The sequence below is a fragment of the Acanthopagrus latus genome, chromosome 15 (assembly GCF_904848185.1).
Source record: "Acanthopagrus latus isolate v.2019 chromosome 15, fAcaLat1.1, whole genome shotgun sequence".
Taxonomy (NCBI): domain Eukaryota; kingdom Metazoa; phylum Chordata; class Actinopteri; order Spariformes; family Sparidae; genus Acanthopagrus; species Acanthopagrus latus.
In genome coordinates, this window is record NC_051053.1 from 5,695,583 (window position 1) to 5,710,413 (window position 14,831).

Here is a 14,831-nt window from a genome sequence, read left to right on the forward strand (position 1 = left end):
GACCTCTGACGTGCATGTACAGTGAGAAGCAGCAGAGGCCAGTGAAACTTCACAGTTCAGAGGAGAAAATCCCGCCTTTGCCTCCCTGCTGACAGTCTTCTCCTCCAGCAAACAAAAACGGGGAAGAGTGCAGCATAAAAACAACTTATAGACATCACCGCGAAACCTCTCCAGCTGATTACTTGCATTGGGACTGTATGTTTTTGGTACCTCAAGTTGTCCTAAATGTCTTGTTTAAATGCAAATGAGGCTGTCTAATTTAAAATGCTCCAATTTGCACGCAGAAACCGAAATCTGAACTACAATGAACATCGAACTGTGTGCTTTGGATATTCTATTTCCACTTATCTGAAAGAAGACACACAAAAAATAAAGAAAAATATCAAAACTGTGCAGGACCTGTAGTGTAAAGCCCAACACACAAACCACCTAAATGCACCTGATTTTAGAATCAGTATCCATGCATCATTCCCTTAGAAAATAAGAAAGATGTCTAAAATTGTACTATCTTGTAATGTTTAAGAAAGAATGTCAGTGGGGTTTATTCAGTCCATATCATATATCCGTCCAAGTTTCTATGAAATCTGATTGGTAGTATTTGTGTGACCCTGCTGACAAACACACACCTCTAACGTAACCTCCTTGGTCAGAGGTGATACACTGTGAGCCGCTGCTTTGACCTCACTTGCAAACATCCGACATAAATTGATTGATATACAGAAAATACACACTTTAACCGACAAAACAATTTTATTCAAATCCAATTTTAGTATGTACGGGGACCATGGAGTACATAAAAGAGACACTTGATTAAGGTTTTGTCACTTTTGATATTTAGCCACTTAAAAAATGTTGCTTTAAAATATTTATTCCAAATGCAAACATCACAGAACACACGTATGACCACACACACACACACACACACACACACACACACACACACACACACGAAGACATGAGTGCACAATCTCATTTCAAATGAAAAGCTGAAATTGGAAGAAAAAAAAAATGTCCATTGAGCTAAATCTACTGACACACATTGTGTCTTCTTGCGCTTTTAAAGAGCAAAATAATAAAATAACTCATCAAATGACAGTCTCATGCTGTGTTCTACTTTAACTTAATCTAACAGAGACATTGTCTACTGACACAGTGCACAATCGCTTTTCATTTCAAAATGTTCGCCATTTAGTTTAAGAGATGTTCTTGTTACACAGCAGTAAGCGAACATGACATTAGCTGATATATATAAGTATATAAATATGGATAGTAATACAGAAAGCAATATCAGAGAGCTACATAAAGATGAGGAAACCACATACTGCAGAAATATTCCGTTTTTTAAATGCACTCACAATGAATTTTTAAGAAGTCCTCCATTCAAGGCTTCATGAAGCAGCATTTTACATTTTAAACGTTTCATGACAGCAAGACAAACACGTCATATTTCAGACAGACACATCGTGCAGCACCTCTCTACAGTCCTCCAATTACACTCTCGACATAACGGTCACCTTTCACATCTTTGCAACAAACTCCCCGGCCTAGAACAGAGGAAGAGATGAGATTAAAACCAAGGCAGACAATATTGTCATTCTTCTGAATATTATATTCATAGAGCATCATAAAGCAGGTCTATTCTTATTTTGTTATGTCAAGGGTAGGAGACTTCATGTCAGTTTCATGTTTCCCTCATTTTAGCAAATTCAGTATAGCTCAGCTGTGAGCCTGCTGTGCTCAGCCTTCCCCTTAGACAGTCTGTCGTCTGACCTCCTCCTCACCTTCCTGTCTTCGCTTGAATCTTTATTGACCAGGCCCTCGTCGCTGGCGGCCTGCAGGCTGTCGAAGGTGCCCTGCCTCTCCCGCTCCATTGGGTTGTTTTCTCTCCGCCGGTTCTTCCAGGACTCCATGATGCCCTCCACGCAGGCAAACTTAGTGTCGGTGGTGCAGGCATACATGCCTATAGGCACCGCCAGCACCATGGCTAAAACTATAACCACTATGTGAATCAGCTTCTCCCTCTGTTCCATCTCAGTGACGTCACTTCCTGTTACGAACACAATGCACTGGCCGGGACGTGGCGCCTGGCTCTTTAGGGTCACGCAGATTTCGTATTTGGTCGCGGGCATCAGGTCAGAGACGGAGTACGTGTGAATCCCGGGGCCGATGTAGATCATTTCCTTCTTACTGTTGTCAGCCTGGCCAAAATGGACGGTGAACCACGTCTCCGTCGGGCGCTCCAAGGCCGCGTACCACTCGATGGAGATGCCGCGTACTGTCTGTTTGGCGATGCGGATGTCAATGTAGACGTTTTCATCGCCAGCAGCAGGCGGAGCCAGGGCTCCGGGAGGGAGCGATGACTGGGAGCCTCCGGGAGAGAGGACGTCCAGGAGGATGTTGACAGAGGAGTTACCGATGAAGTTGATGGCAGTGCAGGTGTAGACGCCGCGGTCAGCTGCGTGGAGGGAGGGGATCACCAGGAGGGATCTGATGGTGTCTTCATCCACTCTCTCCTGAGACTCTGGGAGACAAACGGGGATACACTATGTTATTTAATGGGGCACGCAAGCATTGACAGTACAACTCAGTATGACAAAACGTATTATTCTAAGACGTTTTCCCAGATTTGACAAACTTGACCACAAATTATTACACTGTTTTCCATATAAAGGAAAAGGCTGGAGAACAATACGATCCTCATCAATTATTTTCATTATCAATTATTCGATCAGGTTTTCCAATGCTCATCTGATGCAGAACATGTTGGAAAAGAGTGAACACAACATTATAATGGGAGAGACAGCTTCCAAGCTGAAACTTGTAAATCTTTGCCATTTTTGCCTGACAAACTGAAATCATCATTCACTTGTCAAAATTGTGGCGAATCACCTTTTCTGCAATCGACCAACTAATTGATGAACAAATGCTGAAACTCTAAAATGAAATGTTTTATTTCAAAGTATTGTGATAATAGTAACATAGCTGATGCAAAAGGAATGCTCATAAATAGCAAAGTATGGCTTTAACATTTATTTTTACAGACTGACGTAGTTTAGTGAGGACCATTTGCGATCACGCTTATATGTCCTCATATTAAAGTGCATGTGGTCCAAACAACATCGGTCACATTGGAACTGAAAAGTCTGAATAAGAATTAAGCGAGCTTACTCTTCACTGATGTAGTACGCTTTGTGCTTTGTGCTTTGTGCTTTGTGAAGAGTTTATCAGTTGTTACTATTGGGTTTATAAATGTTTTATGAATCACAACTTGTAACTTATAAATAAAATGAAATAGAATAATTTGTAGAGCCAAAATAAGATGAGAATTTTTTTGTTGCCAGAATTCCTGTAGTTGTTGAATTCATCAAGGAGACGTCGGACCCTCTGAAAACAGAGCAAACTAACTTTATAAGCCACTTGTTAATATTTCAAAAATCAGAATTACTTTATATTACAAATACTTTATCAATTGATATTTGCTTATTAGACAGTGAAAAAAGCATTCATTAAGTAAATATTAACAATTCTTGAGGGCTTATTAGCAAGTCAGACACTCATTACTCTTAAATAAAGATTAACTCATGGTTCGGCTTTAAATCACTCACCAGCCAGGGAGTTTTTCCATTACCTGGCAACTGGGAAGCTGTTCTTATGATTGGCCTATGACTGACCTATAAGCATTAATAGATCACTTCTACCTTATATTATGTCTTAGAAAAGGATACCTTATTAGATAGTGCTTATTTAAGTCTTCACCGTCATGTTTATGTGAACACTTTTGCCTCTACACTCTACACAAGTGTGTATAAGTGAAAAACTCTGGTTTAAACCCTTTCAAATGTAAGACGCCTGTGGATCGTGGACAACACGTGGATAGTGGGAGCAGCAGCAGCAGTCCGCTTGGTTTATGATGGACGGGCTGCCCTGCAGTCATGATCCACAGCAAGCACTCCACTCTGAAGGTTAAGTCTAATGACGCAGATGTTTACTTAATTACAGAGTAGGGCAACACGGCGGACATTAGGTAGGCTACAGCACACTGTAATCTCCAACACTCTTAATCAACACTGATGGTGTTGTGCAGATCCAGAGTGATTATATCGAGGCGGGGAGGGGGGCAATATCCAGATTTACCCCTCCTGATCTTGAAGAGAGGTTACAGCCTGAGAGTCTGAGATTAAAATGTGTGTTTAAGTATCTAATTTACCACAAGATATCACTGGAGCCGGGTGCGTGGATGACACGCCCTGGACACCACACTCTCACCATGAAATCCTCTGATTATCTTCAGGCCATATGTCCACCACACCGCCGGGTCGGGCCTGGCCTTGGCGAGGCAGCGCAGGGTGAGGTTGGCGCCCAGCGGCAGGCTGATGTTGGGGGCCGGGGTGGTGACCGCCGGCTTCATGCACGCCTTCAGCTCTACCTCGTGGAAGAACTTCCCCGCCCTAAAGTCCGGCCCTGAGCAGGTCAAGTAGGAGTTCATCAGAATAATCGGGGGGCTCAGGGAACGGATGAACTCCACGAAGCCCTTCAGGCGGCAGTCGCAGAGCCACGCGTTGTCGTGGAGCGCCAGGACGACGTTCGGCCCGAACGCGCTCGGCTCCCGCCCCGCCTCCAGGGTCTGCAGTTTTTGGTAGAGGGGCCAGTTTTGGAAGACCTCCTTCGATATTACCGTAAGCCGATTGAAGGATAAGTCTAAGTAGGTCAGACCTGGCAAATATTTTAACGCATGCTCCGGCAGGACGTCCAGCTGGTTGTGCTTCAGGTCCAGGATCTTGAGGGCCGGCGTGTCCTCGAACGCTGTCCATGGCACTGAGCGCAGCTTGTTGCCCTGCAGGCGGAGCTCGGTCAAGTTCCACAAACCCTCCAGACCCTTCGAGTTTATCACTGTGATATCATTGAAGTTGAGCCACAAGTTCTCCAAGGCGGGTGTCTGAGTGAACGCCCCTCTGGGGATCTCGGTGAAGTGAGACTTCTCTATGCGTATTTTGGTCATATCATCTGGAAGGTTCTCTGGTATGGCCCCAAACGCGCTCTCCTCCATACACACGAGCGACCTATGAGGGAAGGGAAGAGTTCACACGAACATCTGGTCACCTAACGCCTCATCAACACAATTTACAAGCCCACAAGTCAGAGCGACAGACCTCCATTTAACCCTTAATCTTTTGACCTTTTTGAGCAGCGGCGGTTAAGTGTGTGGATCATCTACTTCAGTTACAAGACCCGCATTAATGATTTTGCTTGAGTAAAAGTACAAACGCATTTGCACCCAAGTTGCTTAAACAAAGTAAAGTACATTTACTCAAGTACTATACACGTTCTTTTAGATACTTCACTCAGTAATACTTCCACTCCACTACATTTTGGAGGCAACTATTTTACATTTCCATCTCCACTACGTTCATTTGATATCTTTAGTTACCAGTTACTTTGCACATTACATGCTGCATCAGAGCCAAAGCAGCACATTTTTAAGAAAATGATTAAAAACACTGATCAGAAAAAAATCTGAAATCTAATCGAATCTTCAACTGACCCACAGCATGCAAACATATCAAATATATTACATATGTTTATAATGTACTTTTTACTTCCATTTTGATACTTTAGAGCATTTAATATCAGATACTTTAAGACTATTACTCCAGAACAGTTTGTATGGGTGACTTTCCCTTTAAGCAAAGTAATATTTAAACATGACTTTACTCAAGTATGACATTTGAGGTACTTATTTTATTATACTTATATTTTGTATAGCTAATTGTAATAAGTAAGGTAAATAGTGACTATAGCAGTCATATGAATGGAGTATAACATGTTTTCCCCCTTTAGGATTTGATGAAATACAAGTGCAAAGTAACATAAAACAGGTCTCAAGTACCTCAGAAATGTACTTTAGTACAGTAGAGTTACATTCCACCACTGTTTAAGACAACACAGCCTACGTTTATTTTAACCATATGTCTTCAGTTGTTCCTCTATCGCCCACTGACACAGTTACAGGGGCTAAATCTCTCTCCGCCTTGGCGCAGGAAACCAGGTCTCACCTGCCGTGACGGTCCTCCACACAGCTGCACCCGCGTAAACATTGAGAGGAAGTTTCATGCGCCTGGATGATGAACACAGCTATGACTAGCAGGGAACAAATTATGTCCATAGTCCGCGAAAAAATACCTAGAGTTGAGGACTACATTCGAGCGCAGGACACGCCGAGTGGGGCAGACGAGAGAAGCCAATTAAACTTAATCCCCTGACGCACCGGCGCACAGGACAAGTGGCGTCTAATTCTTTGAAGACACGCACGATTAACACTTGACGGTCGGTGACAGGAGCTCTGACCTACTAGTTGGTTTCTGATAAGTCAACCTCTAAGAAGTTGTACCTAATGTAGCCAGTAAGGTTCTTCACTGATCATCTTTATGCCAATAACAAGAGAGGTTTTGGGTTGCCAGATAGTGAAAAATCCCTCTAATTGGTATTTACCCCCTCTACGTAGTCATGAAGACTTTAAAACCATTGATAAATACTTGTGAGTTTCACGATATCTATTCAGCCAAATCTACATTTATACATGATAATGAGTTATTAAGAAATGCATATTGGCTAAGATTTATGGGTAACACTTTACAATGACCATCATTAATAAGTGGTACATTTATAGTTGATTCATATTGATATCACTGTTATAAATGAAATCCTATGAAATCCTTTATAAGCCATTTATTAAGTAATGTAAAGTTTCTAAACATCAGTTGCAACTTTATAATGAACACTTTCTTAATAAATTATTTTAAAAGCTTTTAATTGTTTGTTAATAGTCAAATAACCATCAACTTCAGTTGAATTATTCATAAATGTACTGATGTTTGTCTTGATGTTGTTGTAAAGTGTTAATCATTAAGGCTTTGTAAGATAATAAGTGGGCAATTAGAGGGTTTTATAGATGAAATACAGAGTTTTTAACAAAGAGAAATGTCCAGTGTGACGATAAAAACTGTGTGAGGAACATAAAGGTTTTTTATTTAATGATTAACAACTGATTTATGAAGCAATACTAAAGGAAAATAATAAAGCCATTTCAACTGTCAAACTCTTTACAAAGGGTAAGTTATCATAAGTGTGTGCCTTTAAAGGTGCACTACGTAGTTTTCGGTAAGAAATTTTAATCAGAAGAGAAAGATCTTCACTGACTGATATTTTTATGCCTAAACAAATTAAATTAACAAACGCTCTTTGTTTTCATGACTGAATAAACCAAATGAACAAACTGACCTTAAAGGACAACACAGCTTCATACTGTCTTCCTTTTTCCCGTATGGTTTTACTGTTTATATTTGGCGGACCCTGCCACCTTTCTAGCTTCAAACAATGTTCTGGGACCTTATTTTCCTCTGAGAACAGCTTGTTTGTTCATTTACAATTAAATCATTTAAATTCTGAGTTTGAATTTCTTTTACATGGTGCCCCTTCAATGTCCCTCAAAAAATTCAAAGGGTGAGTTCAACCAAAAATGACAACGTAGTCACTATCAGTGTTGCAGCATTCTCTTAAACAACTGAAGGATCTGGAGTCTTGTTTTGAAACATGAAAGAAAATGACTTACAAATTCATAAAATGGCTCAATACACCTCCCCCATGTAAACCAAGTCTCTGAAAGGCCAGAGATCCAACATTTTATCTAAAAGGAGGTGGTTTGCATCCTTTTCAGACAAAATCTTCCATGTAGCAATTAAGTTAAAAGTGTTAGTGCACACTTTGTCCTAAGTGGGCGCACAAGCTCTCCCGTGTGTCACTGGTGTCAATGTTGTTGTTACATTATATTTTATCTCCACCTACTCCAGTTGTTTACGAGAATGCTGTTTTGCTGTGAAGCTCCAGAAATGCTTGGTGGACTAAAAACTTTCCCTGGCTGTCCACACAAAATTTAGGTGAGTAGATAATGACTGAGTTTTACATTTTTGGGTGAACTTATCCTTTAACCTTAGACACCTGAGACAGATGCTGATATTCAAAAGTCCACGTGATACAACGTTTTTAAATCCATGCTGAATGGAAACCCAGTTTTAAAATTCCTCAGTATGGTGAAGTGAAAGGACAGAGATAAGAACACACAGTGCCGTAACTTTGATATGTATATATAAAAGTTTATTTAACTCTATTGAAATAATATAACTGGAGTGAACAGATCGACATTTAATGGGGTCATGATGCCTCTACGTGGCACAAAAAAAAAACAGGTACATAGAGATATTTCAGTATGTGTCTCATCGCTGGGAATAGAAATCGTTTAACATTTCTTTTTTTTTCTTTTTTTTTTTTTTGCATCATTCCCACCCTATTTACAAAGTGTCATAGTTCAGTCCTTTCCGTACTTCTCTCCAGCTCCAGCTTTTTCTCCATTCACCAGCGTCTTGAACCATGCCTATGTGTATATCTTCTCTGAGAACATATGACAGATATATACAGAGGCACAGACTTAACTGTATATGTAAGTGTACATCACCCAGCACTGTATATACAAATCATACACATACACATAGGATATAAACAATGGAGTAACGACCGCTGAGTTCCCTTTAAGTCAGATCGGGTTGCAGAGGATTCTTCGCTGGGCCATGCAAGTGAGATGAGATTTAAATCACAATGATCGTGGTGCTCTTTCACCTTTCAGCTTTTGACGCGTTTTACTCTTACAGGCTTAGTGATAAAAACATTCTTTTAGACATAAAAGCGTGAGCGTGTTTGATTGTTGTCTTACTAGCAATGCTTGCACACACGTATGACAGTCTAGCAAGTTTCACTCGATCTGCAAGAAACATGATATAGTCTACACATGTCTGGAAAAAACAAACAAACAATTAAAATGTTAAATATTCTCTAGACTGATATTTCCATTATAGTGCAGCGTGCAAAAGTCCTTTGATAGAAGTTGGCTCTCTGTGGCGGCGGAGTCGGTGGCGTGATCCAGCGAGGAGGGACTGGCGGCGGGGAATCCCATGGCGTGGGCGTGCGGGAGCGCGTGGGAGGGGGGCTGACGTCAGGGTGCTGTTGAGGGTGAGCGTAGGGGTAGTGGTGGGGGTACGGGTGCGGGTGGAGATGGGGGTGGGAGCGGTGATGGGGCTGGTGATGCGAATGGGTGTTGGGGCTCGGGGTGAGGCGTGGATGCGGGTGGGAGCGAGGGAGGTGGCGTGGAGGAGGAGCCAGAGCTGGAGCATGATGTCAGCAGAAGTACTCGTTAGGCTGTCCCTCTATCTTAGCCGTGGCCTCGGAGTCCAGGCTGGAACGGGCTGACAGCAGCCTGTTGGACTCCTCTGGGTTCAGTCTGTTCAAATACTCGCCCTCGAGCCCTTTGGCCTTCGTGCCAGGCGACAGTGTTTCAAAGGTCACGTATGAATCTTGGATGTCCTTGGACTTCTTTCCCCAGTACTTCTGAATGCGCCTCTTCAGCGCCCCGCAGCACACGATGACAGTGAGCGGGACGGCGATGATGCAGGCCACGGTGATCACGATCACATTGATCAGCCTCTGCGTGCCAGTCGCACTGGCTGCTTCATCAGTGGAAAATATGACACACTGCTCCTTCTTGGGGATCAGCCCCCTCACACACACACAGGCAATGTACTTGGTCCTGGGCACCAGACCCTCGATGGTTACACGGTTTTGCCCCGCGCCGACATTGATCTTCCTCATGTCCCTCTCTCCAAACACGGCGTACAGCACACTAAATGCTGTTGTGTTCTTGGCCTTGGGGGCTCTCCAGTTCAGAGAAATCGTATTGTCTGTGTCCCCCACAACTTTTACCGAGCGGACCACCCTGTCCGGGTCCTGCTGCAGCGACGAGGTGTTGGCCGCCAGGTTGCTCAGATTAGTCTTCTCCAGGTCCAGCAGGGCGTCTGGGTTGGAGGAGGTGGCCGGCCCCGGGGTGGCTCTGTCAGCCAGGCTGTAACTGGCGACTCCAGGATCGGGGCCAGGACCTGGTGGAAGGCCTGGATCCATGGCAGGCAGGGCTGAAGGGCTGGAGGTTGGAGCCACATACCTGGCCACCAGTTTCTCCTGGTAGGCAGCTTTGCCCATCTGGTTGGGTTTCTTGACTTTGGCTTTCTTGTCGCTGCTGGTTTGGTTCCCCTCTGGTTTCGCGGGGTTAGAGACCACGAGAGAAATTACAGCCTCAGCGTTCCCGGCGTAGTTAGCGGCCTTGCAGATATATTTCCCCGAATCACGAAAGGACACAGCTGGGACGCTGAGGATGGACCAGGTGATTCCCTCTTTTGAGTTTTCCTGCTGGACTGTGGAGACAGAGAGGTTGGAGACTGCGGTCATTACAAAATAAAGGACACAGCTGGCATCTGAGAAATATCCTCTTTTATAAATGTGCAAAGAGACGCCAAGCAGGTGATTATACAGGGCTGCGCTGATCATCACCAGTGTTGCGTAAGTCACGGTTGTAGCTCCAGCTGTCAGTCAGACTTACCAACCTTACTATCTCCACTGGTAGCTTTCTGATTAATTAACAGACGAAAGCACCTTATCTCAGACACAATGCAAACACCCAGACATTCACAGATCTGCTGACTCACCTGTTCCGTTAAGGAGTCGTCCGTCTGCCCTGCGCCACGACAGGTCAGGGATGGGGACCCCGATGGTCCCGCAGCGGAGGAGCACATTGTTGCCAACCGCGCTCCGGACTCGTGCCACAGCCGTGTGGATCCGCGGGAGCTGACAGCGCCGCAGCTCCGCGTCGCTGAACAAGACCCCGGAGACGCTCTCTGGAGACGAACACCGGAGCCTTGTGTCGATGAACGCCACCGAGAGGGTGGGGAACTTCTGGAACTGGACCAGGTCGTAGAGCCGGCAGTCGCACACCCAGGGGTTGTCGTGGAGACCTGAGGGCGAGGGCACAAGTGAGGCTACAGGAGGAAGACGAGCGTCCAGCTGTGTGCAAAGTGATGGAGCAGCCTGCAGATGGCCGGTGTGGATGTTAGGATGTTAATCCTGTAAGAGGATTAACATTTAATTCATAAACTACATCATGACCATGACTACGGCAATGATGGTAGTGGTGGTGATGAGGATGATGATGATGATGAGGATGAGGATGATGATGATGATGATAGTGGTGGTCTGCTGAAGGTCAGGTTTGGCCGAAATTTCACCCTCCCTGTCCTTGACCAAAGCGCCGACCTTCAGAGCTGAACCTGGAACATCTGGCCACTGTTCTGAGGATGAGGATGAGGAAGATGAGCGAGAGGAAACCCAACAAATCGTCATGTGTATTTCTAAATGTGCAGAAGGCTCTGAGGTGCAGCAGCACTCTCAAAGCTGTTAAAGGCAAAAAAACAAAACAAAACAACAACTTCAATATAGCCCCACGTTTTCCACACCGAATTAAACCTCAGCATATTCTCTCATTTTAAAAGATGTATTAGAGTAGAATGGGGCAGGAAACATTGTAATGTTAATTATATTATTACAAAATGAATAATTTTGCTATTTTTGAAAAAGGCTGTATACTCTCAGTCGAGAGAAAATTTGAGTGCAGAGAATTTCAAAACTTAGAGTTTGGTCATTTGTTTTGGGCCACGAGGTGGAGAATTTAATTAATCTTGGTGGCAATTTATTTAACCCCTTATTTACCATTTATAAGAACTTTATGCACATTTAATAAATGGTTTATGATACACTATAATTTAGCTGTTTGCATAAATACATACTTTTTTTTAGTATTTGCCAGTAATGGCAACTTCTAAAAAAAATAATAGAGTAATAATTTGAATCCTTTCAATAGATAGTTTCGATATAGTTCGAATAGTTTATATTATTATTATTATTATTATTATTATTATTATTATTATTATTATTATTATTATTATCCATCTTTGATTTGCTATATACCATACCATTCATTATACAGCAGCATCCACATATATGCAGCCACGGGAAGATTCATAGTTTCTGACAAACACTTAAATTATAAACCCAATACTGAATGTGTGTTTTTGGCCTCTAAAAGCTAAATATCTTTACGCACAGTGTTTCAACAGTGTGCGTAAAGATAATGATTGATAATGTAATGATTTGGTTTTAATGCGAGGCAGTCATAAATCAGGACCTGAAGGTTTGGGTGAAAGGAGGCTGGCGCTCAGGATGCACACTGACCCTTACCAAGTATCATTTTGGAGCTCTCTGGCCCTTGCACGGGTTTTGGCGCCAGCCATGTGGAGAGCACCTCCGCCGGCAGAGTCAGCAGGCTGTTGCTGGACAGATCCAGGTAGGTGAGGTTCTTGATGTAAGTGGTGGACTCCGCTGGCAGCGAGGTGAGCTGGTTGTTGTGCAAATCGAGAAGTCTGAGGCTGGGCATATCCATGAGGGATTCCCAGGGAAAGGCGGTGAGGGCATTCCCGTCCAGACGAAGCTCCTCCAGGTTGAACAGTCCCCGGAAACTATCTGGATTCAAGGCGGACAGCGTGTTGAAAGACATCCACAGGAATTCCAGACTGGAGAGGTAGTTGAAGGCTTCGCTTGGTATCCGCTGGATGGCTGTCTTCTCAATCCGCAGCTTGGATGTGTCAACAGGGAACCCGACAGGCACAAGAGATATCTCGGGATCATTGCAAATGACGCTCCTAAAAGTGAGACATGACAGGTTAATCTGTGTTCAGCACCGAAACTCCCTCACAAACTACGCACGGTAGAACATGTTTGCAATGCAATATAGTGAATTAGATATAAAACAATGTATTTGATATAAATCACTAAAGTCTATCATGCCAATCATATTTTGAAATCTAAAGGATGCGGAAATATGATGAAAGTGCACAAGAACCTAAAATCTCAAATACTGATTTCCCAATCCATCCAAACTCACATAAAACGCATAGATGGGGGGGTTGAAAGTGCCTTTGAGAGATAATCCTGCATTAAATAAAATTGGACCGACATGCACTCCCTGAATTATCTTTCGCACACGTGTTCACCTCCATGCAAACATCTGTCCCCGTATGAGGACAAGACCTGTCCGCCCAAAAAGATGCGTCTGTGCGCACAAACCAGACCACATTAACAGTGCGATTTTGGTCTAAAATCTTTTTTTTTTTTTTTTTTTTTTTTCATTTGGACCTCCTCCTTACCTGGCCTTTGATCCATCACTCAGGTTGTGGTAAAAACAGCTGCACTGCGACGGACAGGAGCTCACTGAGGAGACAAGTTCTCCTGCGGCCACGTAGAGCCCCAGGAGCAGGACGAGGAACATTTTGGCCCACTTTTACGCATACAGCAGCTTGCCTACATGCGCCCAGTTTGCGCCCACTGAAGTCAAACAGACCTGCTTTTTTTCGCTCATTTACAGGAATATCATCCGCATGGCTTTGTCCCACCGCTTCGCTGTCCCATAGTGATCCGACTGCTATGAGTCCCGAGATAAAAAGGATAGACAAGGATTAGTGAAAGGACTGGCGTTCTTTTCATTTGGATGCGTATTGCATCCCGGAATCCGATAGGCTGCGCAGAGACGTCCCTATTTATTATCACAGAAAAAAAAAAACACTTCCGAAATGGTCATAATCCACTGTGATGTTTGGATTTTTTTTTTCTTTCCCTCAAATGTAGCTTGTTCATTTGAGCCCTGCCGTGACTGTTAATCTGTAAGTGGACAGCACTATGTTTTACCACAAGGTGGCCCCTATATCATAGTCTGTGGCTCCAACCGTGGGGCCTGTGCACTCAACAGATGTTCACTTAACATATTCTTAATCTGCCATCCTTTTTTGCACTGGAACAACTTTCAGACTTTGGTTTGAACAAATATTCAAATACAACTTTTTTTCCTGTCAAAATAATAGAACATAAACCCTGCTGATGGGTAACAGTGAATTAAATCATTTGACTGCAGTGTCTCCCACCACAGAAAATACAAATCCTCAGTCATCACCAGACCACATAACAGATGTACACTCTTCCACTTACATTCACCCCTTTTGGCACTCCAGTTCCATTTCATTTATTTCATTTATGTACCTGCATATAAAAGTACACCTGTGAGATATTTATCAAGTATTTTTCTAAGCCACCAATACAGTGGCCCTGAAGGTCCTGAAACAGCATTTCAAGAAAAAACACGACAGAACTTCACAAAACAACGTTTCACAAAAACAACTGCATTTCACTAAACGCAACAAAGTTTCGGGAAACGCAGCATTTCACAAAACACCACAGCCTTCCACAAATCAAAACAATGTTTCACAAACACAACCGCATTTCACAAAACACGATAATATTTCAGAAAACACAGCATATTCAGAAAACACAAAACATTTAGCAAAAAACATTTAACTTAACCCCACAGTCTTGCAGAAAACACAACATTAAAACACAATATTTCAGAAAACACAACATTACAGAAAACACAACATTACAGAAAACACAATATTACAGAAAACACAATATTAAAACACAACATTACAGAAAACACAACATTACAGAAAACACAATATTACAGAAAACACAACATTACAGAAAACACAACAATATTAAAACACAATATTACAGAAAACACAACATTACAGAAAACACAACAATATTAAAACACAATATTACAGAAAACACAACATTACAGAAAACACAACATTACAGAAAACACAACATTCAACTTAACCCCACAGTCTTTCAGAAAACACAACATTAAAACACAATATTACAGAAAACACAACATTCAACTTAACCCCACAGTCTTTCAGAAAACACAACATTAAAACACAATATTACAGAAAACACATTACAGAAAACACAATTTTACAAAAAACACAACAGCACTAAACACAGCATTCTTT

The 14,831-nt window shown here is 42.7% G+C and overlaps 2 protein-coding genes across 3 annotated transcripts; both read right to left on the reverse strand.

The window, feature by feature from the left end:
- Positions 1–761: 761 nt before the first annotated feature.
- On the reverse strand, positions 762–6,373 carry lrit2 (leucine-rich repeat, immunoglobulin-like and transmembrane domains 2). Of its 2 annotated transcripts, XM_037124322.1 has the most exons (4): positions 6,054–6,373; positions 4,267–5,060; positions 1,782–2,521; positions 762–1,544 (listed from the first exon to the last, which is right to left on the reverse strand). In XM_037124322.1, the coding sequence occupies exons 1-4, from the start codon at positions 6,161–6,163 to the stop codon at positions 1,518–1,520; spliced, it is 1,671 nt and encodes a 556-aa protein (XP_036980217.1). In that variant the 5' UTR covers positions 6,164–6,373; the 3' UTR covers positions 762–1,517. The 2 variants fall into 2 exon arrangements, with proteins under 2 accessions (XP_036980217.1, XP_036980216.1); XM_037124321.1 differs by having other exon boundaries at positions 762–2,521.
- A 1,879-nt stretch (positions 6,374–8,252) lies between these two features.
- Positions 8,253–13,411, reverse strand: lrit1a (leucine-rich repeat, immunoglobulin-like and transmembrane domains 1a). The gene is made up of 4 exons (XM_037122640.1): positions 13,134–13,411; positions 12,169–12,629; positions 10,584–10,889; positions 8,253–10,292 (listed from the first exon to the last, which is right to left on the reverse strand). The coding sequence occupies exons 1-4, from the start codon at positions 13,253–13,255 to the stop codon at positions 9,226–9,228; spliced, it is 1,956 nt and encodes a 651-aa protein (XP_036978535.1). The 5' UTR covers positions 13,256–13,411; the 3' UTR covers positions 8,253–9,225.
- Positions 13,412–14,831: the final 1,420 nt, after the last annotated feature.